Source organism: Erpetoichthys calabaricus, chromosome 1, assembly GCF_900747795.2.
Source record: "Erpetoichthys calabaricus chromosome 1, fErpCal1.3, whole genome shotgun sequence".
Lineage (NCBI taxonomy): Eukaryota > Metazoa > Chordata > Cladistia > Polypteriformes > Polypteridae > Erpetoichthys > Erpetoichthys calabaricus.
The window spans coordinates 286375504-286396381 of NC_041394.2; the positions used below are offsets into that span (position 1 = coordinate 286375504).

The window sequence follows — 20878 nt, forward strand, 5'->3', positions numbered from 1 at the left end:
TTACCCATCAGGTGTCGCGCCTGCATATGTATTATAGTCCGGTCTGTTGTTGTCTATGTATGATGTCGTTTGTTGGCGTGTGTTTTCTTTGAGGGGTGCGTTGCCTCATTTTTTATTTCTGTTAGTGGATGGGGGCTTTGTGTGTCGTGGGTGTGAATCCTCATTTTTGTGTGCGTACCGTTTCATGTACTATGTGGCACTTGCGTCTGACTCCTTTGTTTTTGGTGTGCTAGGGGCGCGTTGCCTTATTTCTTATTTCTGTTAGTGGAGGGGGGCTTTGTGTGTCGTGGGTCTGAATCCTCTTTTTTGTGTGTGTCCTGTTTCGTGTGGTATGGCCTTCGTGTGGCGCTTTGTTGCATGGGTCTGTTGCTATGGGCGTGGCACATCATTTCTCATTTTCCGGTGCTTGGAGGGGGGCTTTGTGTGGCGCCTGCGTACTTCGTCTTTTGCGTCCACGGCCCATGTCCCTGCGTCCATCCGGTTTACCATTCTCGTTTAGTAATATGGATATCTCTCTATTATTAAAAAAATCCTGGAGAGAAACAGTAGGGCGTTGAGACATGATCTTCACGTTAAGATCACGGAAGATAGTTAAAAGACCTGCAAGGACCTTAAACATGAGACATTGTGCCAAGAGATTGACCCAGGACCATCTTGCGATGATGTAGAACATGAGATTCTTGCAAGACACGCCCTACTTACAATCAATATCAAATAAGACAACGGGGCAGCAAAACATCCAGTCTTGTGAAAGATTTGAGCACACACAGATCCAGGGTCTCAGCGCATATAAAGCATATAAGTAAAATATGTTATAAATGAAATGTCGACGACTAAGTGAAGAAGAAAGCAGCGCGGAGAAAAGAGACTCAAAAGTGTTGGAGAGAAAAAAGAGCAAAAAAGAAAAAATAATCTAGGTGCAAATTCAGAAAATAAGGAAAGCAATTATCTAAGCCTGTAACAAGTGGAACTGAAACAAAGCTCCTCCAATCGGGCTCAGAATTAAAAGACAGAGTAAAATACAAAGTAGAACTTCATAAACATGTTCACAAATGTTTGCACTATACACATGCAGAGCAGATTATGAAAGCAGTGGAATTTGAAAGGCTCAAAAAAAAAAAATTGTGTGATACAAATGTGGAGAAAGTTAAAGAATATGAAAGTAGGAAAATTAGAAAATATAATTTTCACAGTAGCGCAAAAAAACGGAAATTATTACTCAAAAAAGAGAAAATAATCACCACGGACCAGGTGTCATTGGGGAAAAAAAAAAGCAGGACAAAGCGAGATCAGAAATAAAAGACAGAGTAGAAAACAAAGTAAAATGTCATAAAGAGGTTACAAAACAAAGGGGCCAAACACATGCAGAGCAGGTTAGAGATAATGAAAACTGGAATTCAAAAGACTCAAAAAAAAAAAAAATGTAGGCACAAAATACATGCAGAGCAAGATACAGAATATGAAAGCAGAAAAAAACAACAGTGTCAAAAAAAGGAAGTAAACATCGTATTAGTGCAAAAAAAGAGAAATTATTACTCGGAGAAATAACGAATAGGCGAATAGAGATCGAATATATGGACACAGGTGATATGTCAGAAGTATGTAAATATTGTAAGGCTTTGAAGTTTAAATCAGAGAATTTCAAAAACGTGTTTTACCTCACATACATTTATTGGTTACTTTGCAAAAAAAATGATTAACTGCTGATGATGAAGATCGCTTTGTCTGTGCTGAAATTCCAAACAGAGAAACCTATCCTGAATTATGGTACAAAGTCATTAAACACATGTCTCACTGACCTCATTAAAAGATTCAGCATATTGGGACTCTAAAGATTCCAAATATTGTTTTTACATAAATTCTGAAATAAAAGTGAAACTAATGAAATAGCAACAATTCAAAGAAAAAAAAAATCTTAAAAGTGTGTATCCGGAAAACCAAACACAGGGGTTGGTGAGCAAAGCGAGCAGGGGGCGAAGCCCCCTAGTGTATATATAATATATATATATCTCTATTATTTAAAAATAATCTTGGGTTGAGACGTGATTTTCTCGGAGACGAGGACAGCTGCTGTACAGGCTTTTAAATGTTCGAAGCGCAGTGCGGCATGCAGATCACGCAGCAAGGCACAAGCAGCAGCAATAGCAGCAAGCCAACGGGAGAGGCCCGAGAGGCCAAAGTGGCTGGCACATAGCATGCCCTGGGGCAAAGCCCCCTAGTATATACATATAGCATTTTGTACATCATATCCACAATCGGTGTTTTTATCATTTTTAATTGTTTCTTCGTTTATAAAACACTGATCCATTTCACTCCTGAACCAGAGATCCCTGTGTTGATGATGTTTCAAATTAAAATTGTTAAGGATTCACTGTAGCAAGCAAAAGCCATTTTTCTATCTTATTAAAAATTATGGGAAATAACTGCCATATTTTTGGTTTTCTTTTTTTTATTATTATAACAGCTTTTAAATCGACATTTTAAAGAGTATTTTCAGTGTCCGGAAAGTGTCTTTTGGAAGCAACTGGCTCAACACATACTTCCTAAAACAAAGGTTTAATAAAAAATAAGTGTTAAGGTTACATATGTTATATTTTTGATATATATGTAAAAGAAGAAAAGAATTCCATTTAGTTTAATCCTCTATGTTGTTCTTTGATCATTAGTGCCCTGCCCTGCAAACTTATCAAATCGGGCTGCCCTACACGCTTCATGTAACTCCCATATATTCGTTTTTTAAACATTAACCTATGGTTCTTGTGATTTGTTTTAAAATTTCACTGTATTTTTTTTTACTTAGTAGCAGAATTTGTAAGTTGCTATTAATGTAAGTGCTTTCCAAATAAAAAAAATATAATGGGGAGGTATACTTAAAGATCATTAAAAAGCAAATTTTTTAATATTCAGTAATTCCATTTGTGAAACAAAAAAGACTTCCCTTGTCTGGACTTACACGTGTTATAGATGGCCACCCACTTCACATCTTTTGCACCCGAGAACTCAAGCACATGATGGAGCGGTGGGCTGGATGAGGGGGCAGAGTGCAGGAACTAAAGTGACGTGAGTGTTTAACATGTTTAAACAATCCTGAGCAATTTTGTAGCCTCACAAAATGTCATGGGGCTCTGGGGAAAAAAAGTTTGACTAAGCCAACCACATGGCAAATTTTGAGGAAATAATTCAGTCAAATATGCAGGCAAACCCAGCAAATTTGCTTTTTTGGAGCCCCTAGGTTACTGCTTCAGCAAGCCCTTGCTAAAGTCTGGCCATAGTTGCTGCCTTGTCAAGATCAGACACAATGGGCCGAAGAGACCCGTCAGATCTCTTTGGTAGCATGGTGACCAGAACTGTTCACAATATTCAATATGTTTCTTCAATTATGCATTACAGACTCTGAGATTAACAACTGATTAATAACTTCCAACCATCCATTATCCAACCCGCTATATCCTAACTACAGGGTCACGGGGGTCTGCTAGAGCCAATCCCAGCCAGCACAGGGCGCAAGGCAGGAAACAAACCCCGGGCAGGGAGCCAACCCACCGCAGGGCACACACACACACACACCAATCCACCTGACCTGCATGTGTTTGGACTGTGGGAGGAAACCCACGCAGACACGGGGAGAACATGCAAACTCCACGCAGGGAGGACCCGGGAAGCGATCCCAGGTCTCCTTACTGCGAGGCAGCAGCGCTACCAACTGCGCCACCGTGCCGCTCGATTAATAACTTGTTAAGGGTAAATTTTGCAATAACATTAGAAAGTCTTTACATCATAAAGAGAACCACAGCTATCAAGTGGTGTGGTAGACAGTAAGAATTTAGGGACTTTCAAAACTCAACCTGCTGTTATTTTAGAAGAATTAAGTGGATAGGACTGGCGAGCTTTGTTGGGCTGAATGACCTGTTCTAGTGTAGATTGCTCTAATTTACCAGTTTCTAACATATTTCATTTTCATTTCTAATTTCTTATGCACACTGTCTAGAAATAAAGAATCCCAATTTTTTTCAGAGGTGTAGGACAGCAAATCCCAAATCTTGAATTTGTCATTAATGTTCCTTTTGCCTGCATGTTGCCCTTTGCATTTCTGTTGTTTAAACTGTCCCTCCAATTTTAGTATCATCTGCTTTGCTTTGGTCCACTACTCCATTTACCTGTTCAAAAAACTATAACAGATTTATTTTGCAGGATCTTCTTCTCATGAGCCCATCTGGGTTGTTGTTAGGCGTGTTATTTTCATACAGGTAGATTCTCATTATCAATAAGGAGTAAAATATTGAAAAACAAGCCAGAAATGGATGCTTCCTTCATGTCTTTTGATTTATTTTTGATTAAAGTTTCCAATAGGCTATAAGTAAGACTTATTGGTCGATTAATAAGCCTACTATGAGGTAGTCTCTTGCTCTTCATTCCCCCAAAACTGCATTAACTGGGTTCAGCAATTGTACATTTTCCATAATACAATTCTCAATAATAAGAGTGTAACATAGTGTATGTAACAAGCTCTGCGTTTGGACCTCAGAGGGACACACTCCTCAGGTGGCAGTGGACTGTCTGATGGCGTGGGCATATGTAAAGCATTGAAGAGCCATTTGAGCTGGGCTTGGATGTGTAACCCTGTGAGCCTCAGATTGGACCCTGCACTTGGCACACAAAAAGCTGGGGGGATAGTGTGGCATGCAGGTTGCCTCTGATCCCAATTCAGGAGGAGGTGGGCATTAAGGGACAAGCAGTTGGGGGAGCATGTGGCACCGCTCGAGACCTGAGCACTGGGCAGAAATGGCACTGAAGATTCCAACAGTCCATTTTAGCGACACTCACCAGCCATCAACATTAAGAGTCTGATTCCATTCCTGTGTCTCTCGGTTGTTATAATAGACAGAGGACACATGAAATTTAGAATACCTCACTGGTAAAACTCTGTATAATAAACTCAAATGCAAAATAACTCAACAGGTTGACTGCCTCAGCTATGCTTCAAATTTCTTAAAATGTAACTATCGGTACTGAGTGGAAGCTCTGTCTCTCTCAAGTGCAAAACAAACAGAGCCTTCTGGTGTCCGTGTCCTTCTGAAAGGGGCAGGGAAGTGAGGTCAGATGTCTTCTTCTGCTTGCCCTTCACTACTGTGGATGAAAAGGGAGAAGCAGTTAGCAACAGTGCCTCCTCTCAACCCGGGGTGGATCTGCTTACCATACCAGAGCCCTGAAAGGGTCCCCAAAGTGTGCATGTGTGACGAGAGATTGAGTGTTATTTAACTAAGCTATAGCGTGAGTTGTCTCAATCTTACGTGTCCAGTGCGCCACTGAGATTCATCTGTCAGCTTCCAGTTTTGCCTTTATTCCATTCCATTTATTTATACATTTTTGGATCCCCATCAAAGTGGGGGATACTTTCCATCAGGTGAATGGAAAGGATCAAAACATGAGAGGGCATCAGTCACAAGGGAGAAATGAAGTACGTGTAGATAGTGCACACCGACCGGAGGAATGAGCAGTCAGACAGTGACTGTGGCTCTGATTCAGCTCCGGCATGAGCAGGCAATGCTAACCACCTTGGCAGCACTATTCTGTGAACCTTGTGTAGTAGTATTGTGGCAATTTAAAATATAAAAATATTAATATTTGGGTGATTATCCAAAATAATCTATATCCTAAAACACTGACATTTGCAGAGATGTATAATACTATAATAAGTGTACCTATAGAAATATACATTTCAGTAGTTAATGAATTGGGTTATGGTTTTGGGATAGAAATTAAAGTACAATCTTATAATAATTTACATTTTTGTCCAGTAATGGCCAAACAAATCTAAGTTCCAGCACTGAACAGTGTCACTAATGGATGTGCGCTCATTCTGAAAGTGTGTACCACTTTGCCCAGTACTCTTCATTGATTTCTAAATCCTCATTGACAAATCCAAAGGGCCCACAGGCCTCTCTAGCTTACTGAGCGGAGTGCAGTTTTACAGCCTCCCTAAATCACCCTTGGTCGTGGGTTTTGTATAAATTCAGGGTTACGTGGGTGCGAGCAGGGGGTCGGCCTGTGTAAAAACTTTTGGGCTGCAGAGTCAAAGGTTATTGTTCTAAAGGGCACTGACCCTAACAGTGGGAGTGATTTCCTTTAGAAATGTAATTCTTTTCTAAACTAGTCTCCTTTTAAAACATATCCCCCACTGTGCCTTTCTACAACTGAGCTAATAAATTAAAAAAAAAAAACACCATTGCTTTAAAGCAGAGGTAAAATAAATTGATTGTCATGCCTGGGACTCCAAATGTGAATTGAAAAAGAAATGAAAAAATTGATAATAATTCTGGTTTTTATTCCAGAGTTGCTCCTTTTAAAGACAGCGCTAAAACTAAAATACGGGATATGCAAGAAGCAATGATTTCTTATTTCTTTAAGGAAGGTTTCAGTTATGATGTTGCTTCTAGAATTTGACTACTGAGTTTCGGCTTCTTTATTCTCTTAGCAGTAATACCTAGTCACTCTGTTATTTATTAGATAAACTTTATTAATCCCATCGGGACATTCAGAAATGTATAGGAAATCTGGTTAGTGACCATGACCCAAAAAATCACTCAGTGAACTCCATTGGTACACAAAATGCTACCAAAGCACCGAAAACTCAAAAGGACATGATGATGAAATAAAACTAAAAAATGAAAATTAAAAGAATTACTTGGAAAGATAATTACAAATAAAACAAGTGGCATGTTTTTTTTTGTATTCTGTTTTCTTCACCCAGTTTAACGTTTTTTTCCATTATTAATCAAGATTAACAGACACACCACTACATAGATGGGATCGTCTTTTGCATATCACTGGGTACAGCAAATGATTTATTAAAGCAGGGTGTTAATGATCATTTCTATAAAAGAAATAACCTAATTTTCTCCAAGCTGGCCTTAAATATTTTTCTGAACACCAAAAAAATGCCATTTGATTAAAATGAAAGAAAGTTGAACTGGAGGTCTTGGGCTTTCAATTTTTCAAACAAGACTCACGTCTTTGATCCTGAAAGAAAGAAAAAAAAAACTGCCGTGATTTGGTGGCCTTTTGTTATGGCGATGCTGATTAATGCATACGTGGGACGCGCGCCTCGTTTCTGGAAAAGAGCGAGCAAAAACATGCAGTACATTCTTTTGAAAAGCCATACTTTACACAGTAATAAAAGTGCTGCAGACGTGTTCATTTTGGAATAAACGGTGAATCAATGACTTTTGCTGAATTGTATAATTAATCTGTTTTCTTAATGTTTGAGCGCATTTATCCTTTACCTCTTTGGGAACGTTATTTTATGTAATTATGAAATAAATGATGCTGTACTGTGGTGGAAGATCTTTCTTTAATCAGTTAAATTGTATTGTTTTTTTATTTAAATGCACTAGATTCAGCATTTTATTAGTTAAGCATGTGTTGCCCCACATAACAGTCTCAAACACACATGCATGTGCCAATTCAGGGTCATGAGGTGGCACCTGAAAATAGAGGCAACATGCAAAAAAAAAAAATCAAAAAAAGCCAGAAATTGGATTTATTTTCAGAAGGATGGTATTTTTTATTGCCTGTCATGCTCTTACGCTTGAGTGCTCCCAAACATTTTAATCCCTGACTTTTTTCTGCTTCAGGGCCCCAAGCAGGATCTAGCACTGTGTGGCACACTCATAAGCTCACCCACATTCACTAAATAGGGCACCCGGAGAAAAGCCCATGCAGCCACCACGCGAACTCCACCCAAAACAGAGAGGTAATAGGAAAGCACTATGTTCTATGAAATACCAGGGCTAAGGTCCTCATGAGTGGAAAGGAAAGAGTTATTCACAAATGTTTAAGCAGAAGCAACTTGGCGCCTTTAGGAAAAGGACAAAATTCCCTTTCTGTAAGCTGGTATCTGTTATGCAGCAAACGGCACCTTAAATGAAACGTGTCTTCACTACACAGCCGTGTTTTATTTTTTAACATCCCTCAGTCTTACCTTTCCTGTTGATTTTGCTGTTTAGAAACGCTGATGTGGATGTCCAGTGCGTTTTTTTGATTTAATAAAGTGTATAATGAGAGGTCCTTTATTTTTTTGATTTAATAAAGTGTATACTGAGAGGTCCTTAATGGAAGGGCACTGTAAAATAAGCAAACGGACAGCATTTACTTTCTGCAAGCTAATATCTGTCATGCAGCAAACAGTACCTTAAAATAAGCATATAGAGCTGTGTTTTATTGTTAGCATCCCTCAGTCTTACCTTTCCCTTCTTTGTTGTACTTCATTTCCTGGTGATTTTGCCGTTTATAAGCACTTAGCATACTGTAGACATGCACGGCATCACTTGATTCATTCACGTGTATAATGAGAGAGAGGTCTCCAACAGAAGGGCACTGTAAATAAATGTATGATATACTAATATATTTTCATTGTATGACATCCTGGATCAATATGGTTCTTTTAAGACAAAACATACAGTATATACTTTTTTTTTTTTTTACAGTCTTTATTTGAGTTTTAAATTCTTTATGTATGAACTTATCTGTACAAATATCACAACATATTTCAAATAAATTCATGACCAAAGTTATCACAGGGGCTGCTACCAGTGCTTTTATTTACATGAAAGTGACTAACATTCTTAATGTTATATGTACATTTTTAATTATTATTCTTACCCATAGGGTAATAGGTCCAAAATAATTGCTGAGTGCATTATATCATACACAAAATCTAGGTTAATCATCCTTGGCTAAAAACAAAACAAAACAAACAAACAAATACACACACTGTTACAAAAGTGACAGTAAAATATGTCTACATTAAATTCTCTCCGAAATACAGCAAGACAAATCATCACATGGAGCACAATGTCTTTTCAAAGGCACAGCTTCGAAAAGTTCAAGAACTTGCAGCAATGCTCACAAGTCTTAGATGCTGCTTGAGTACGCAAATGCAGTATACAGGGTGGTAAAATACGCATTTCACAAAATCCAGTGCTTAGAGTTTCTACCCTAATGAGAGAGAAAACCAAGCCCTTCTTTCTTGAAACAAATAAAAAAGAAACGAGCTGAACCGGAGCACTTCCACATGTCAGATTGCCTGAGATAAATAATTAAAGTTGTGCGTCAATTGTGACGCATTTGCCTTCATATGATCCTTCAGGGCAGAAAAAGATATTCAGCAAATGATTTGCATAAACTGTCAAAGGCCCACCAAAAATGACAAAACTTTCAACTGGGCACCATTGTCAGAAAATAAAGCAGGTAATACAAGCTTTGTGACAAAGGCGTTAAATTCATTCCTTGTATGCCAAAAGGGTACACTGCTTTAATAATGGTACGCTTTTGTTGCCAGGAAATATTTTTTTTTCCTTTTACTTTAAAATACTGGAGATGTGTAATACTGAAGCAGTCTAATCCATCCGCCCGCCCGTCCATTTTACTAACCCGTTTATGCAGTTCAGGATGGCTGCGTAGCCTGCTGCAGTGCTCAGCAAGTGTAAGTGATGGTGTTGAAATGGGGGCTAATAAATACCTGACTCTGCGAATAACACAAAGGGGCATCCACTAGGAGATCAGCTTACTGTTGCTTTCGGTTCTTTGTAGAGTTCAACACAAATAAACTGGTGGAAGAGAGGCCTGTGGACTTTGAGAATCAGGACTTGCAGTATTCTGTTATATTTGCTTTTCAAATGAATCGGGTATATTCAGAGAAATCCAATGTAGCAGCAACACTTTATCAATAATGTTGAACAAGCTGGGCTTTCTAAGCAGCTGTGATTCGGGGGGCTTCTTCCAGTGTGTCTGGCACATCGATGCATGTGGCTGTCCTGAAGATGTGTAGCTGAGGTCCTGACAGAAGACAATCATTTAGCCCATCCTGTTGTGGCTTCTCCATTTATGTAAGCAAAACCAGGAAAGTGTTGCACATGTTCATACTCAGAGTTCCTGCGGGCAGTCAGAGGAGCGTACATGTCACCTGTGTTGCCATATCTGGTCGAGTGCATTGGTGGACTGGTGTAGCAGCTGTTTGTTGGGGGTACATCAGGCCAACGTGGGGTCACAGGGGTAGGATGCAGTCTTGGTGCTCCACTCATTAGACAAGGCTCCATCCTAGACATCTGACTGTTGAGGGTGTACTGAAAATAGTAGAGACACAAAAATGATGTTAGTCGTATAAATCTTTGCAAAATCAAATCATGCAAGTATTAGTCAAAAATATAAAGCAATGGAGTAGCTAAGGTTTAAGGAAAAATGAGCACATGTGCTTCAGTGGCTTTTTGGCTATGTATTGCAGTTTCCTCTACAGGTTCCCAACATACCAAATCCATTCATCCAACTTGCAGTCCAACACATTACTGGTCAGGATCAAGAGGTGCCAGCGACCACCCCAGCACATCAGCGGCAGGAAAAACGCAAGCAAAGGGCCACCAGCCCATCATCAGGCACTGCCACTCACTCCAGATCAATTTAGGTCACCAAACAACCCAACCCTCATTTGTTTGGGGACATCAGAGTATCTGGAGAAATCCACCTACAGAATGGGTCAGGATTCAAATCAATTAACCTGAAGCTATGAGACAGCAGAGCTACACTTTGTGCTAGTTTGGGTCCCACATTCCAAATGTGCCACTACATTGTCCTGATACTCCACCCCCGTGATACGAGTTTGCCTATTGCTGCTGGGATGGGCCTTGTTTGCTTTAATTCAGATATTAAAATAAATGGATTAATAGAAAAATCCCTGCTGAGAGAACAAATACATTTTTTTACAGCAGAAGATCCTGCGGATCCTCTGTGGATTACTGTAACATTAATTATAATGTTAATAAGAGGCAAAGACTGTGAGGGACAAGCTGACCAGTAAGTTATTACAAGACAGGGGAATGTCTCATTACAGCTCTCCGAAAATAGAGAGATCCATACCGGGATGGCTGGAAGGCTGAGGTAGTGCCAGCTCAAGGGGGCTGTGGGGGCTCTATACTCCCCTTTGGCAATCCAAATGAGGTCCTTTTTGTATATGCTGTCGCACAACATGCTATACTAACATTAGACAGAAGAGCAGGAGTCAGATTTGGGGTATGCCTTAGCGCCTCCCAAGTTGTGATGACCCCTAGCCTCAAGGCGGCTATAAACAGGGGCTGCTATAAGGTTGATGCAAAAGAGAATGAGTTTTCGTCTGGGTGGAAATATGCCGTAGTACCCCAGTATACTAAATGGCAGATAACATAGCAGATGACACAGGTGCAAGACCAAAGACTAAGAGAATGACATGAATGGAAGATTGACTTATAGATGGCAGCACACAATCCTAGCTGGAAAGGCTGAGGTCAGTCTGCCCGTTAAAATGGAGAGATTAAAGAAAGATTCAAAGGAGACTCGGAACCATTAGGCTGTGCCCTTAGACTTTTAGGTGGTAAAGACTTTTAAGGGTAACCTAGGCATAGGTAACACAATACACAGAGTTATGAAGACCATCTGAAAAGAAGAAAATGAAAGTGAGAAAAAAATAACCAGGAGATGGAAGGAGTACAAAATAAATCAGGCAAAAATCTTAGTCTTTAAAGTGGCTAAGGAAACCAAAGGAAACAGTCAAAGCCTGAGCACTAAATCAAAGTCGCAGACAGACAAAATGTAGGAGAAACGTCCTAATTCAAGCTCAAACCCTTAGCCCTCAGTGTAGCTGGGACAGGCAGTAATGAGTAGTGACACCAAAGCTTGAATGCCTGTGTCTGTACAAAACCAACTCATACAGAAGGAACTTGATGTGTCATGTGACCTGCGAATGGCATCGCAACAGTAAACAATATGGCCGCGGTCATGCAACACCAAAAACCAAGATGGCATGAACAAGATAATGAAAAAAACTAAATAACAAGAAAGGCAGGTCTAATAGGTTCAGAGCTGAATCACATTGATTATGGACAGATTTTATCACAGGGAGTTTTCTTGCTTGATATCCCTGTGGCCAAAGAATGACCACTCCTGACTCTACAAGTAAATAATACATTTGGCAGAGATTGAAATCGGGAGAGAGTTTAAAGCTTCCTCTTGTCAGAGGCACAATGGAGGAGCGTTTGGGTTAAATGCTCACAGTCAGGAGGATGAAAGGCCAGGACTATGAGAGACAGAGAAAGAAAGTGAAAAGGTGGAAATCTTCTGTGTTACTGGACAAGAGACCTAGCCATATGCTTTATTTTGCTTTCTGTTTTTATTTATTTATCCTCTAATTGTGTGTTATTTTATAATACATTCAGATGAATTTCAAGTCCTTTTTCAAGCATTATTCTCAGTTTGTAGAGGAGCCAAGAAGCCACCCTCTGTTGTCACTCTACAAATCTAATCCCCCTTCCTCACTTTTTAAATGTTTCACCCGATTTGTGATGACAAAAAAAATATATTCCCAGGAGAGTCTATACAGTACATCATCTCAGATTAAATCTCTGAATTTATTAATATATGAATCTGAATATCTGGAAAGAAGGTTTGTCACCAGTGTCACATCATACAGTTTCCCTTTTTGTCCAGGCCCTGGTGAGTTAGGTGGGAATGTTAACAGGAATCATTCTGCATTATACCTTCAGAGTCCGATAAAACATAACATTCACAAAACAAGGAGTTACTCCGTAATAGAATGTCTGTAGGCCAACTATGACAGTTAAGAATGAAATGTACATTTCTTTTTGTGGCACTATACTTTGCTAATAAATTTGTACACAGACCATACAGTGCGTTGATTTAAAATTACAGGTGAGATAGTTCAACATTCAGAGCTGTAATCTTTCCGAAAACATCACTTATGGATAAATCTGACATGACTTGACTGGGAATTCTTCGAGGCTGAGATAAAACCAAACAGAGAAACTAATATTTCCAATGGATCAATCAAAATTACACAGAATCTAAACTTTAAATTTATCTAACTGTATATTGTTGAGTGTCCCAATATTGTACTTCTGCTTTTCCTTTACAGTAGTCCTTGAAAAGCACAAGTACAATACTGGGATCCTGGGACGCTCAGACGGAGGAGGCATTTGAGAAGGAGCAAGTTAAGTATCAGGGACTTCTGGAGGGACGCCGGAAACAGAGGGGGCAAACCCACTACCACCGGGCTGAAGTGATCTGCAGAGGCTTCTTTGTCTGATCTCAATGCAAAATATACACACTGCTTTTCATCAAGAGGTCTTTGAAGAGATCGGCCATCTGATTAGCGTCAGGGGCTGCCGAAAGAGCCTCAAGATGGCTGTGGAAGACAAGGAGTAACCCGTGGAGAAATGCTGCTGGGATGCAAGTTGGCACCTGATCAACCTTGTCTGGATGGCCTGGGTGAAGGTGTCTGATGTTGCAAGTCCTGGAATCCCCAATCAGCCCAGTAAACATCACTGATGATGAGTCCCAGAGCAACCTTGTGAATGTATCTAGTAACAGAAACAGTGGCAATCAGGAGGAAAATGTCTTTCAGTGGGACAAACAAAAATCGGAAACAAAGGTGGTTCTCGCTTTGTTTTCCATCAAGATGATTCCACATTAGTAAAGCCTCCAATTTTTTAGAATGTAAAGGTTCATTCCAAGTGCATGGTGATGAAATCTATCAATAAGAATGCTTTGCAGAAGCTAATATGTACAAACCTATGTCTGGCAAGGACCAGAATGTAGTCCCTCAACAAGAGAAGCAAAGGGAATAGGCAAAGACAAAGTCAAAACTAAAGCTAAACACCCAAGTACACCAGGAGAGCCAAACATTAACCGGATTCTCTGTGAATTCCCTGCTATGAAGTGTGATGATTTTCCCAGAAATTTGAAATTCAGTTTTGATAGAGGTGTTTCACAGTTTCAAGGAGATAATCATAAAAGTAGCCAAAGTGCGGGCAAAGGTCACTTTACAAAGATCAGTAAAAAAACAAAATTAGAATGTGAACCAAAATCTGAAGTCTAGTCAAAACCAAACAAAAGCAAACACAAGCTGTTTCTTTGTTCTCAGATAAAGTAGTCTGTGTGCACCACCATCTTGTAAATTGATAGCATGAGGACGTCAGGCAAATCAGGCCAACACCTCATACGTTTCTGACACAATTCAGGTATTTGATCACTCAGCAGTGACTTGTCAACACTGCTTACACATACTGTATAACACAGCCACTCAAAACATATACAATATGGAATATTAGTGCACTTGTGATATATATGTTAAAGCAACAATGACAACAAATAAAGAAAAAGGGCCAACTCTATAGGAAGTAAACCACTTACTGTCATATCAAAACGAGAGTAATTCAAAAATAGGATATCTTGGCTGGAGATTCTGGGCTGGTTATTATCAAGTTTATTTTTTACTTGAAGTGATCTTTCGCAGGGTGCACAACATTCAGTTAGCAAGTTTCAAAGTCGCATGACATCTGATTGTTTGGATCTTTTCTGTTTTACATAAAACTTTTAAGAGTGGCGATTACACATAATGCACTAATGCGTCTTCAATGAGAAATCAGTGACTTCTAAAATATAAGACATGTCAAGAATTTGGGGCACCTACAGTACACTGAGTTCTGTAAATGTGTCATTGAGGGTAATGTAGTCCCTCTGACCACTCTGCTTTAGCCTCAGTGGTCACACCCTAAATCCAAATAAATCGTTACTTGATTATTATAGATGGTAACAAATCTGCATATGTTAAAATGCCACTGTAATTGCTAAGCAGGAGACATGATATGTGGGGAAGAGAGGCGCAGCCTGAGAAAAATTGTGCCACTTGGCATCTCAGCATCTTTAACTCTTTCAGCGCTGATGTTGACTTTTGTCAAAATTCAGGAGTAGAGGACGGTAATCAGCTGCAAACTGCAACAAAACTCACCCTTATATTTTAGTTCGACTGTCTTTGCTAGAAGGAAAGTGGCATAGCTTTATTGATTTAACCTCGATTCCCTACGCATGCATGAGTAGCGAAGAGCAAACAACCTTTAAAATGGCACCAACATCTGGCGAGACACCAAAGTGAATGTGCAAAGCAAAATACTCCATACTCCGTTTTATGTAATTTCGTTGAATAGGATAGATAGATAGATAGATAGATAGATAGATAGATAGATAGATAGATAGATAGATAGATAGATAGATAGATAGATAGATAGATAGATAGATAGATAGATAGATAGATAGATAGATAGATAGATAGATAGATAGATACTTTATTAATCCCAATGGGAAATTCACATTCTCCAGCAGCAGCATACTGATACAATAAACAATATTAAATTAAAGATTGATAATAATGCAGGTAAAAAAAAAAGAAAAAAAAAACAGACAATAACTTTGTATAATGTTAAATGTTAACATTTACCCCCCCAGGTGGAATTGAAGAGTCGCATAGTTTCGGGGACTCTGACTTGTCAGACTCAGAGTTTGATGCAAGTGATCTGGAGATGGATATCAAAAACGAAAGTGAGATACCAGCATCATCTGAATGGTCCCCTGCTGATCGTGGCGCGCTACATGTTTCTGTAGCTGATGCACCTACACAAACATTTGCCTGGTAGGACTACTACTTATGATGTCAAGAGGTACAAACCATATTGCGCCACACTGCAACCGCCACCCACCTGCTGTGCGAAGACTGCCAGGCAGCTGGCCCACCGTGCATTCCTGCTGACCATTGAGGTGCCCCCACGCAGCCAATGCCGCCAAAGAGATGCTGAACATGCGCCAACAGACGCCACAGCACATAGCAACAGACATTTTATGTTGACTTATGTGTGAAACCATTGCTTTGTGTGCTTTTCAGAAAACTGAGTTAAAGGTCTGCTCATTACAGGTCATTACACCGACTCTGAGAAGATCGGTCCTCACTGTTGTATGCTGACTGCATAAGACATTCTGTGAAGGAGAATTTGGCCAAGTGTCTGGAGAAAATTGAAGAAAGCAATTCAGAGAGACTAAAACAAGGTAATTATAACATATATGGGCTGTAGTGCTATCAAAGGAGAAAAAACATTCAGGCGGTCATAGTAAGGAAGTACAAAGGTTGACAAATCCAAAATACAGACAATTACCTTTAAAATACAAATTTCAAAAATACTGGACAATAATTCGCTTAGACTTACTGTGTGACTTTTGTAAAGGAAAAAATGTACCACATAGTTAAAGTCAGTGCCCCTTCATTGATGCTGCATTAAACAGGGTTGCCTGTCCATACGACTACACATGTGAAAGGAGGAGTCTAAGCAAAGACCACGCCCATACTTGAGACATCTGGCGTCCTGCCCATTTACTGACCTTGTTTACACCAATTATACTGATTTAGCAGGAAATAGTGTCAAGTTATGTGCCTCTTGCTTGTTTCAATGTGCCTTATATTTTACAGTATATCTGCTGAATTGACCTTTCTCTCAGTAGATAACAATAAGATGTCCCTATGCATGGGAAAGGCGCTATATAAATATTTTTTTTTTTATTATTATTATTATTATGTATGGGCTAGGAGTGTAAGCAGTGTCCTGTTTCAAATATGACCTCCCGCCACCCAAACTGCCATTGCCTGAACTGTAGCAAAACCCCACACACATGCAAAGTCTGCTTTGACAGGAATTCTAATCTGAGGACTAAACCAGCGAGCCAAGCACACTGAGGCAAAATAAAAAACAACTGAAGGATTAGTGCATGCAAGGAATTAGGACATAATTAAAAGATAAAAGCATCTCAAAGATCTTTGAGGAAGACCCTTTCAGTTTCAATCATAAAATCCAGCTTTAATTTGCTGACATAATTGTAGGAACTAGAAAAGCTAAAGGAATTTTTTTGAACTATATAAACTCCTAAAATTCAACATGAAAGAAAAAGGGAAAAAATTGTCTGTCAAAAAGTGGAGCAATGTGCTTTCTGAATTGTTTTTTGACATGGGTTACTTTTTTTTTTTACTAGTTTAATAGATTCAATCTTTAGGGTGCTGTGCTAATTACATACTAAGGAAAAACATGACATTGAAGGCGAATTTGATCTCCTAAATACAAACAGCGACACAGTTGATTCCTTTATTGTTGAGCACTGTACGGAAAAAAAAGTCAGTGCGGGTCAAATAATTGCACAGCCAGCCAACGACTTCTTTATCATGAGTAATGAAGAGACTATTGAAAAACAATATTTTAATAATCACCCCTTGCCCTGTTAACAATGATCAGAGTAGCCAATGAAACCTCTATTGAAGCTGGGAAAGAGACTCCAGTCTACAGCCATCTGCACGGATGCTTGCCCATACTAGCACAATCATCTTTCACACAACACATCCGGTTTATGAAGAGTGCTTCAGCACGTTGGACTCAAAACACTGAAGCCTACTGATCTTTTCTGAGCACAAAGGCAATGTTTGTTGGAGGGTCCTTGACAGGAAATTACCATTATAAGGGTCAACTCACACTCTCTCTTGCTAACAGTAAACGAAACCTCCTGATCTTTCTCTGTCTCTGTTGCTCTTCGGCTCACTTTTTCTTCCCTAGCTGGTGACATATACTGCTGTTATTTCAGTTTAAATCATAAATACAAAATATTGCAAAAAGGAATTTGACTTTAATGTTGCAATAGTCTAATATATTTCTATCCACAATAAGACATTTAGCATCAATGTATAAAATAACCTCAATAATTTAACTTGATTAGCAAATTACACACATGCTCATTTCATTTACTTTTAAAGGGTTTTATTCTCAAGTATTCCAGTTTTGTTCAAATAATTTCTGTTATTTTGGTGGTTAAAATCTGAAAAGCCTCTGATCAGTCCACCAGTTTTAGAATGTACTACTGTAAGTTCTGGCCTCAAAAATAAGCTTTTTTTTGGCTGCTTTTTATTAAATGCTTTATAATATACCTGCAGGTGAGTTTGTCAATTTAAAAGAACAATTCACATGTTAATATTGTAGGTATTTTAGTTAATATTTTGTAATTAAATTCCTTCCTTTCGGATTTACTGGGTGTGTGTAAATTTCAAGTTTTAAAAACATGGAGTTTAAGGTCTAGTAAATTCAGGTCAAATTAACTTCTAACGACTGTGTTCTTTAAAATTATGGTGTTGAAAATAAATGCCATAGTAATGGTATTAGGAAAGTGCTCAGAATAATATATAGTTTTAAATATTTATATCCCAAGAGTACAGTGCATATGGAAATTATTCACAGCACATCACTTTTTACACATTTTCTTATGTTACAGCCTTATTCCAAAATGGATTAAATTCATTTTTTTTCCTCAGAATTCTACACACAACACCCCATAATGACAACGTGAAAAATGTTTACTTGAGATTTTTGCAAATTTATTAAAAATAAAAAAAACTGTGAAATCACATGTACATAAGTATTCACAGCCTTTGCTCAATACTTTGTCGATGCACCTTTGGCAGCAATTACAGCCTCAAGTCTTGTTGAATATGATGCCACAAGCTTGGCACACCTATCCTTGGCCAGTTTCGCCCATTCCTCTTTGCAGCACCTCTCAAGCTCCATCAGGTTGGATGGGAAGCGTCGGTGCACAGCCATTTTAAGATCTCTCCAAAGATGTTCAATCAGATTCAAGTCTGGGCTCTGGCTGGGCCACTCAAGGACATTCACAGAGTTGTCCTGAAGCCACTCCTTTGATATCTTGGCTGTGTGCTTAGGATCGTTGTCCTGCTGAAAGATGAACCGTCGCCCCAGTCTGAGTCTCCCAGTTCCGGCCGCTGAAAAACATCCCCACAGCATGATGCTGCCACCACCATGCTTCACTGTAGGGATGGTGCCAGGTTTCCTCCAAATGTGACGCCTGGCATTCACACCAAAGAGTTCAATCTTTGTCTCATCAGACCAGAGAATTTTCTTTCTCATGGTCTGAGTCCTTCAGGTGCCTTTTGGCAAACTCCAGGTGGGCTGCCATGTGCCTTTTACTAAGGAGTGGCTTCCGTCTGGCCACTCTACAATACAGGCCAGATTGGTGGATTGCTGCAGAGATGGTTGTCCTTCTGGAAGGTTCTCCTCTCTCCACAGAGGACCTCTGGAGCTCTGACAGAGTGACCATCGGGTTCTTGGTCACCTCCCTGACTAAGGCCTTTCTCCCCTGATCACTCAGTTTAGATGGCCGGCCAGCTCTAGGAAGAGTCCTGGTGGTTTCAAACTTCTTCCACTTACAGATGATGGAGGCCACTGTGCTCATTGGGAACTTCAAAGCAGCAGCAATTTTTCTGTAACCTTCCCCAGATTTGTGCCACCAGACAATCCTGTCTCGGAGGTCTACAGACAATTCCTTTGACTTCATGCTTGGTTTGTGCTCTGACATGAACTGTCAACTGTGGGACCTTATATAGACAGGTGTGTGCCTTTCCAAATCATGTCCAATCAACTGAATTTACCACAAGTGGACTCCAATTAAGCTGCAGAAACATCTCAAGGATGATCAGGGGAAACAGGATGCACCTGAGCTCAATTTTGAGCTTCATGGCAAAGGCTGTGAATACTTATGTACATGTGCTTTCTCAATTTTTTTATTTGTAATAAATTTGCAAAAACCTCAAGTAAACTTTTTTCACATTGTCATTATGGGGTGTTGTGTGTAGAATTCTGAGGAAAAAATGAATTGAATCCATTTTGGAATAAGGCTGTAACATAACAAAATGTGGAAAAAGTGATGCGCTGTGAATACTTTCCAGATGCACTGTAGATGTTGAGAGATGGGCCTTTAGATTTATATATATAAAATGCCAATGTCTTTCCATCTGTTATGCAATTCGTCACACACTAATGGGGCTAGAACCCTGATCTTGGTCTTAATTGATACCTTATGACCTGATATGTTCTGGAAGTGAAAAAAAATAGGTAGCGGAAACATGATGGGCACAAAATCTTATTGTAATTAAAGGGCAGTGCTCTGCAAACCTATTTATTAATAACAATCTAGGACTCAGAATTCATAATCAAGTGTAAGTTTTTATATTTGTAAATAACTGGCAGATATATCTAGTGTAAGGGAAAAGAAAAAAAAGTCCTTGAAAGTCCCTACCTGTTAAACTATGACATCCTGATTTCATTTGTACCAACGCATTTAAATTAGATAACATTTAACTTTATATTTTGGTCTCTGATAATGTTTACATACAAGATGCCTTATTTTTTAACCATATATTTACTTAGGACTGTTAATATGTTTAACTAAATTGGGACATTTACTTAACTCTTTCAGGGCTGATGTTGACTTTTGTCAAAATTCAGGGGTAGAGGACAGTAATCAGCTGTAAACTGCAACAGAACTCGCAAGTTCAAAGGAAAATTACATAGCTTTGTTGATTTGACCTCGATTCCAAACGCTTGCATGAGTACCGAAGAGCAAACAACCTCTAAACTGGCATCGACATCTGGCGAGAGACCAAAGCGAATGTGCAAAGCATGGACATTTTACGTAATTTCGTTGAATAGGATTCTAACTTGTCGGACTCCGAGTTTGATGCAAGCGATCTGGAGATGGATATCGAAAATGAAAATGAGGTAATGGCATCATCTGATTGGTCCCCAGCTGATCGTGGTGCTGAACACTTTTGTGTAGTTGATGCGCCTACAGCAGCATTCGCCAGGGAGGACCACTACTTATGATGACAAGAGGTACAAACCATATTGTGTCACACTGCGACCACCACTGCCACCCACCTGCTGTGCGAAGACAGCCAGGCAGCTGGCCCACCGTGCATTCCTGCTGACCATCGAGGTGCCCCTGTGCAGACACTGCCGTCAGAGGTGCCAAATGTACCAACAGCAGCCACGGCACATAGCAACAGGTGTTTTATGTTGATCTATGTGTGAAAACATTGCTTTGTGTGCTTTTCAGAAAACTGAGTTTTTTGGAAAAAATATTCAGCCCATAAAGAGTTAATGAGATAAGGGATGCTACC

The 20878-nt window shown here is 39.4% G+C and overlaps 2 protein-coding genes across 4 annotated transcripts in view; one reads left to right on the forward strand and one right to left on the reverse strand.

Moving 5' to 3' along the window:
• LOC114662582 (NADH-cytochrome b5 reductase 3-like) overlaps positions 1-20878 on the forward strand; it is a 1047486-nt gene that overhangs the window by 627959 nt on the left and 398649 nt on the right. The window lies entirely within an intron of this gene.
• rfx4 (regulatory factor X, 4) overlaps positions 8492-20878 on the reverse strand; it is a 99549-nt gene continuing 87162 nt past the window's right edge. For both annotated transcript variants that reach the window (XM_051934527.1, XM_051934522.1), the window contains exon 18: positions 8492-10124. In XM_051934527.1, the coding sequence (XP_051790487.1) occupies positions 9852-10124 (273 nt within the window). In that variant the 3' untranslated portion in view covers positions 8492-9851. The remainder of the gene's footprint in view (positions 10125-20878) is intronic.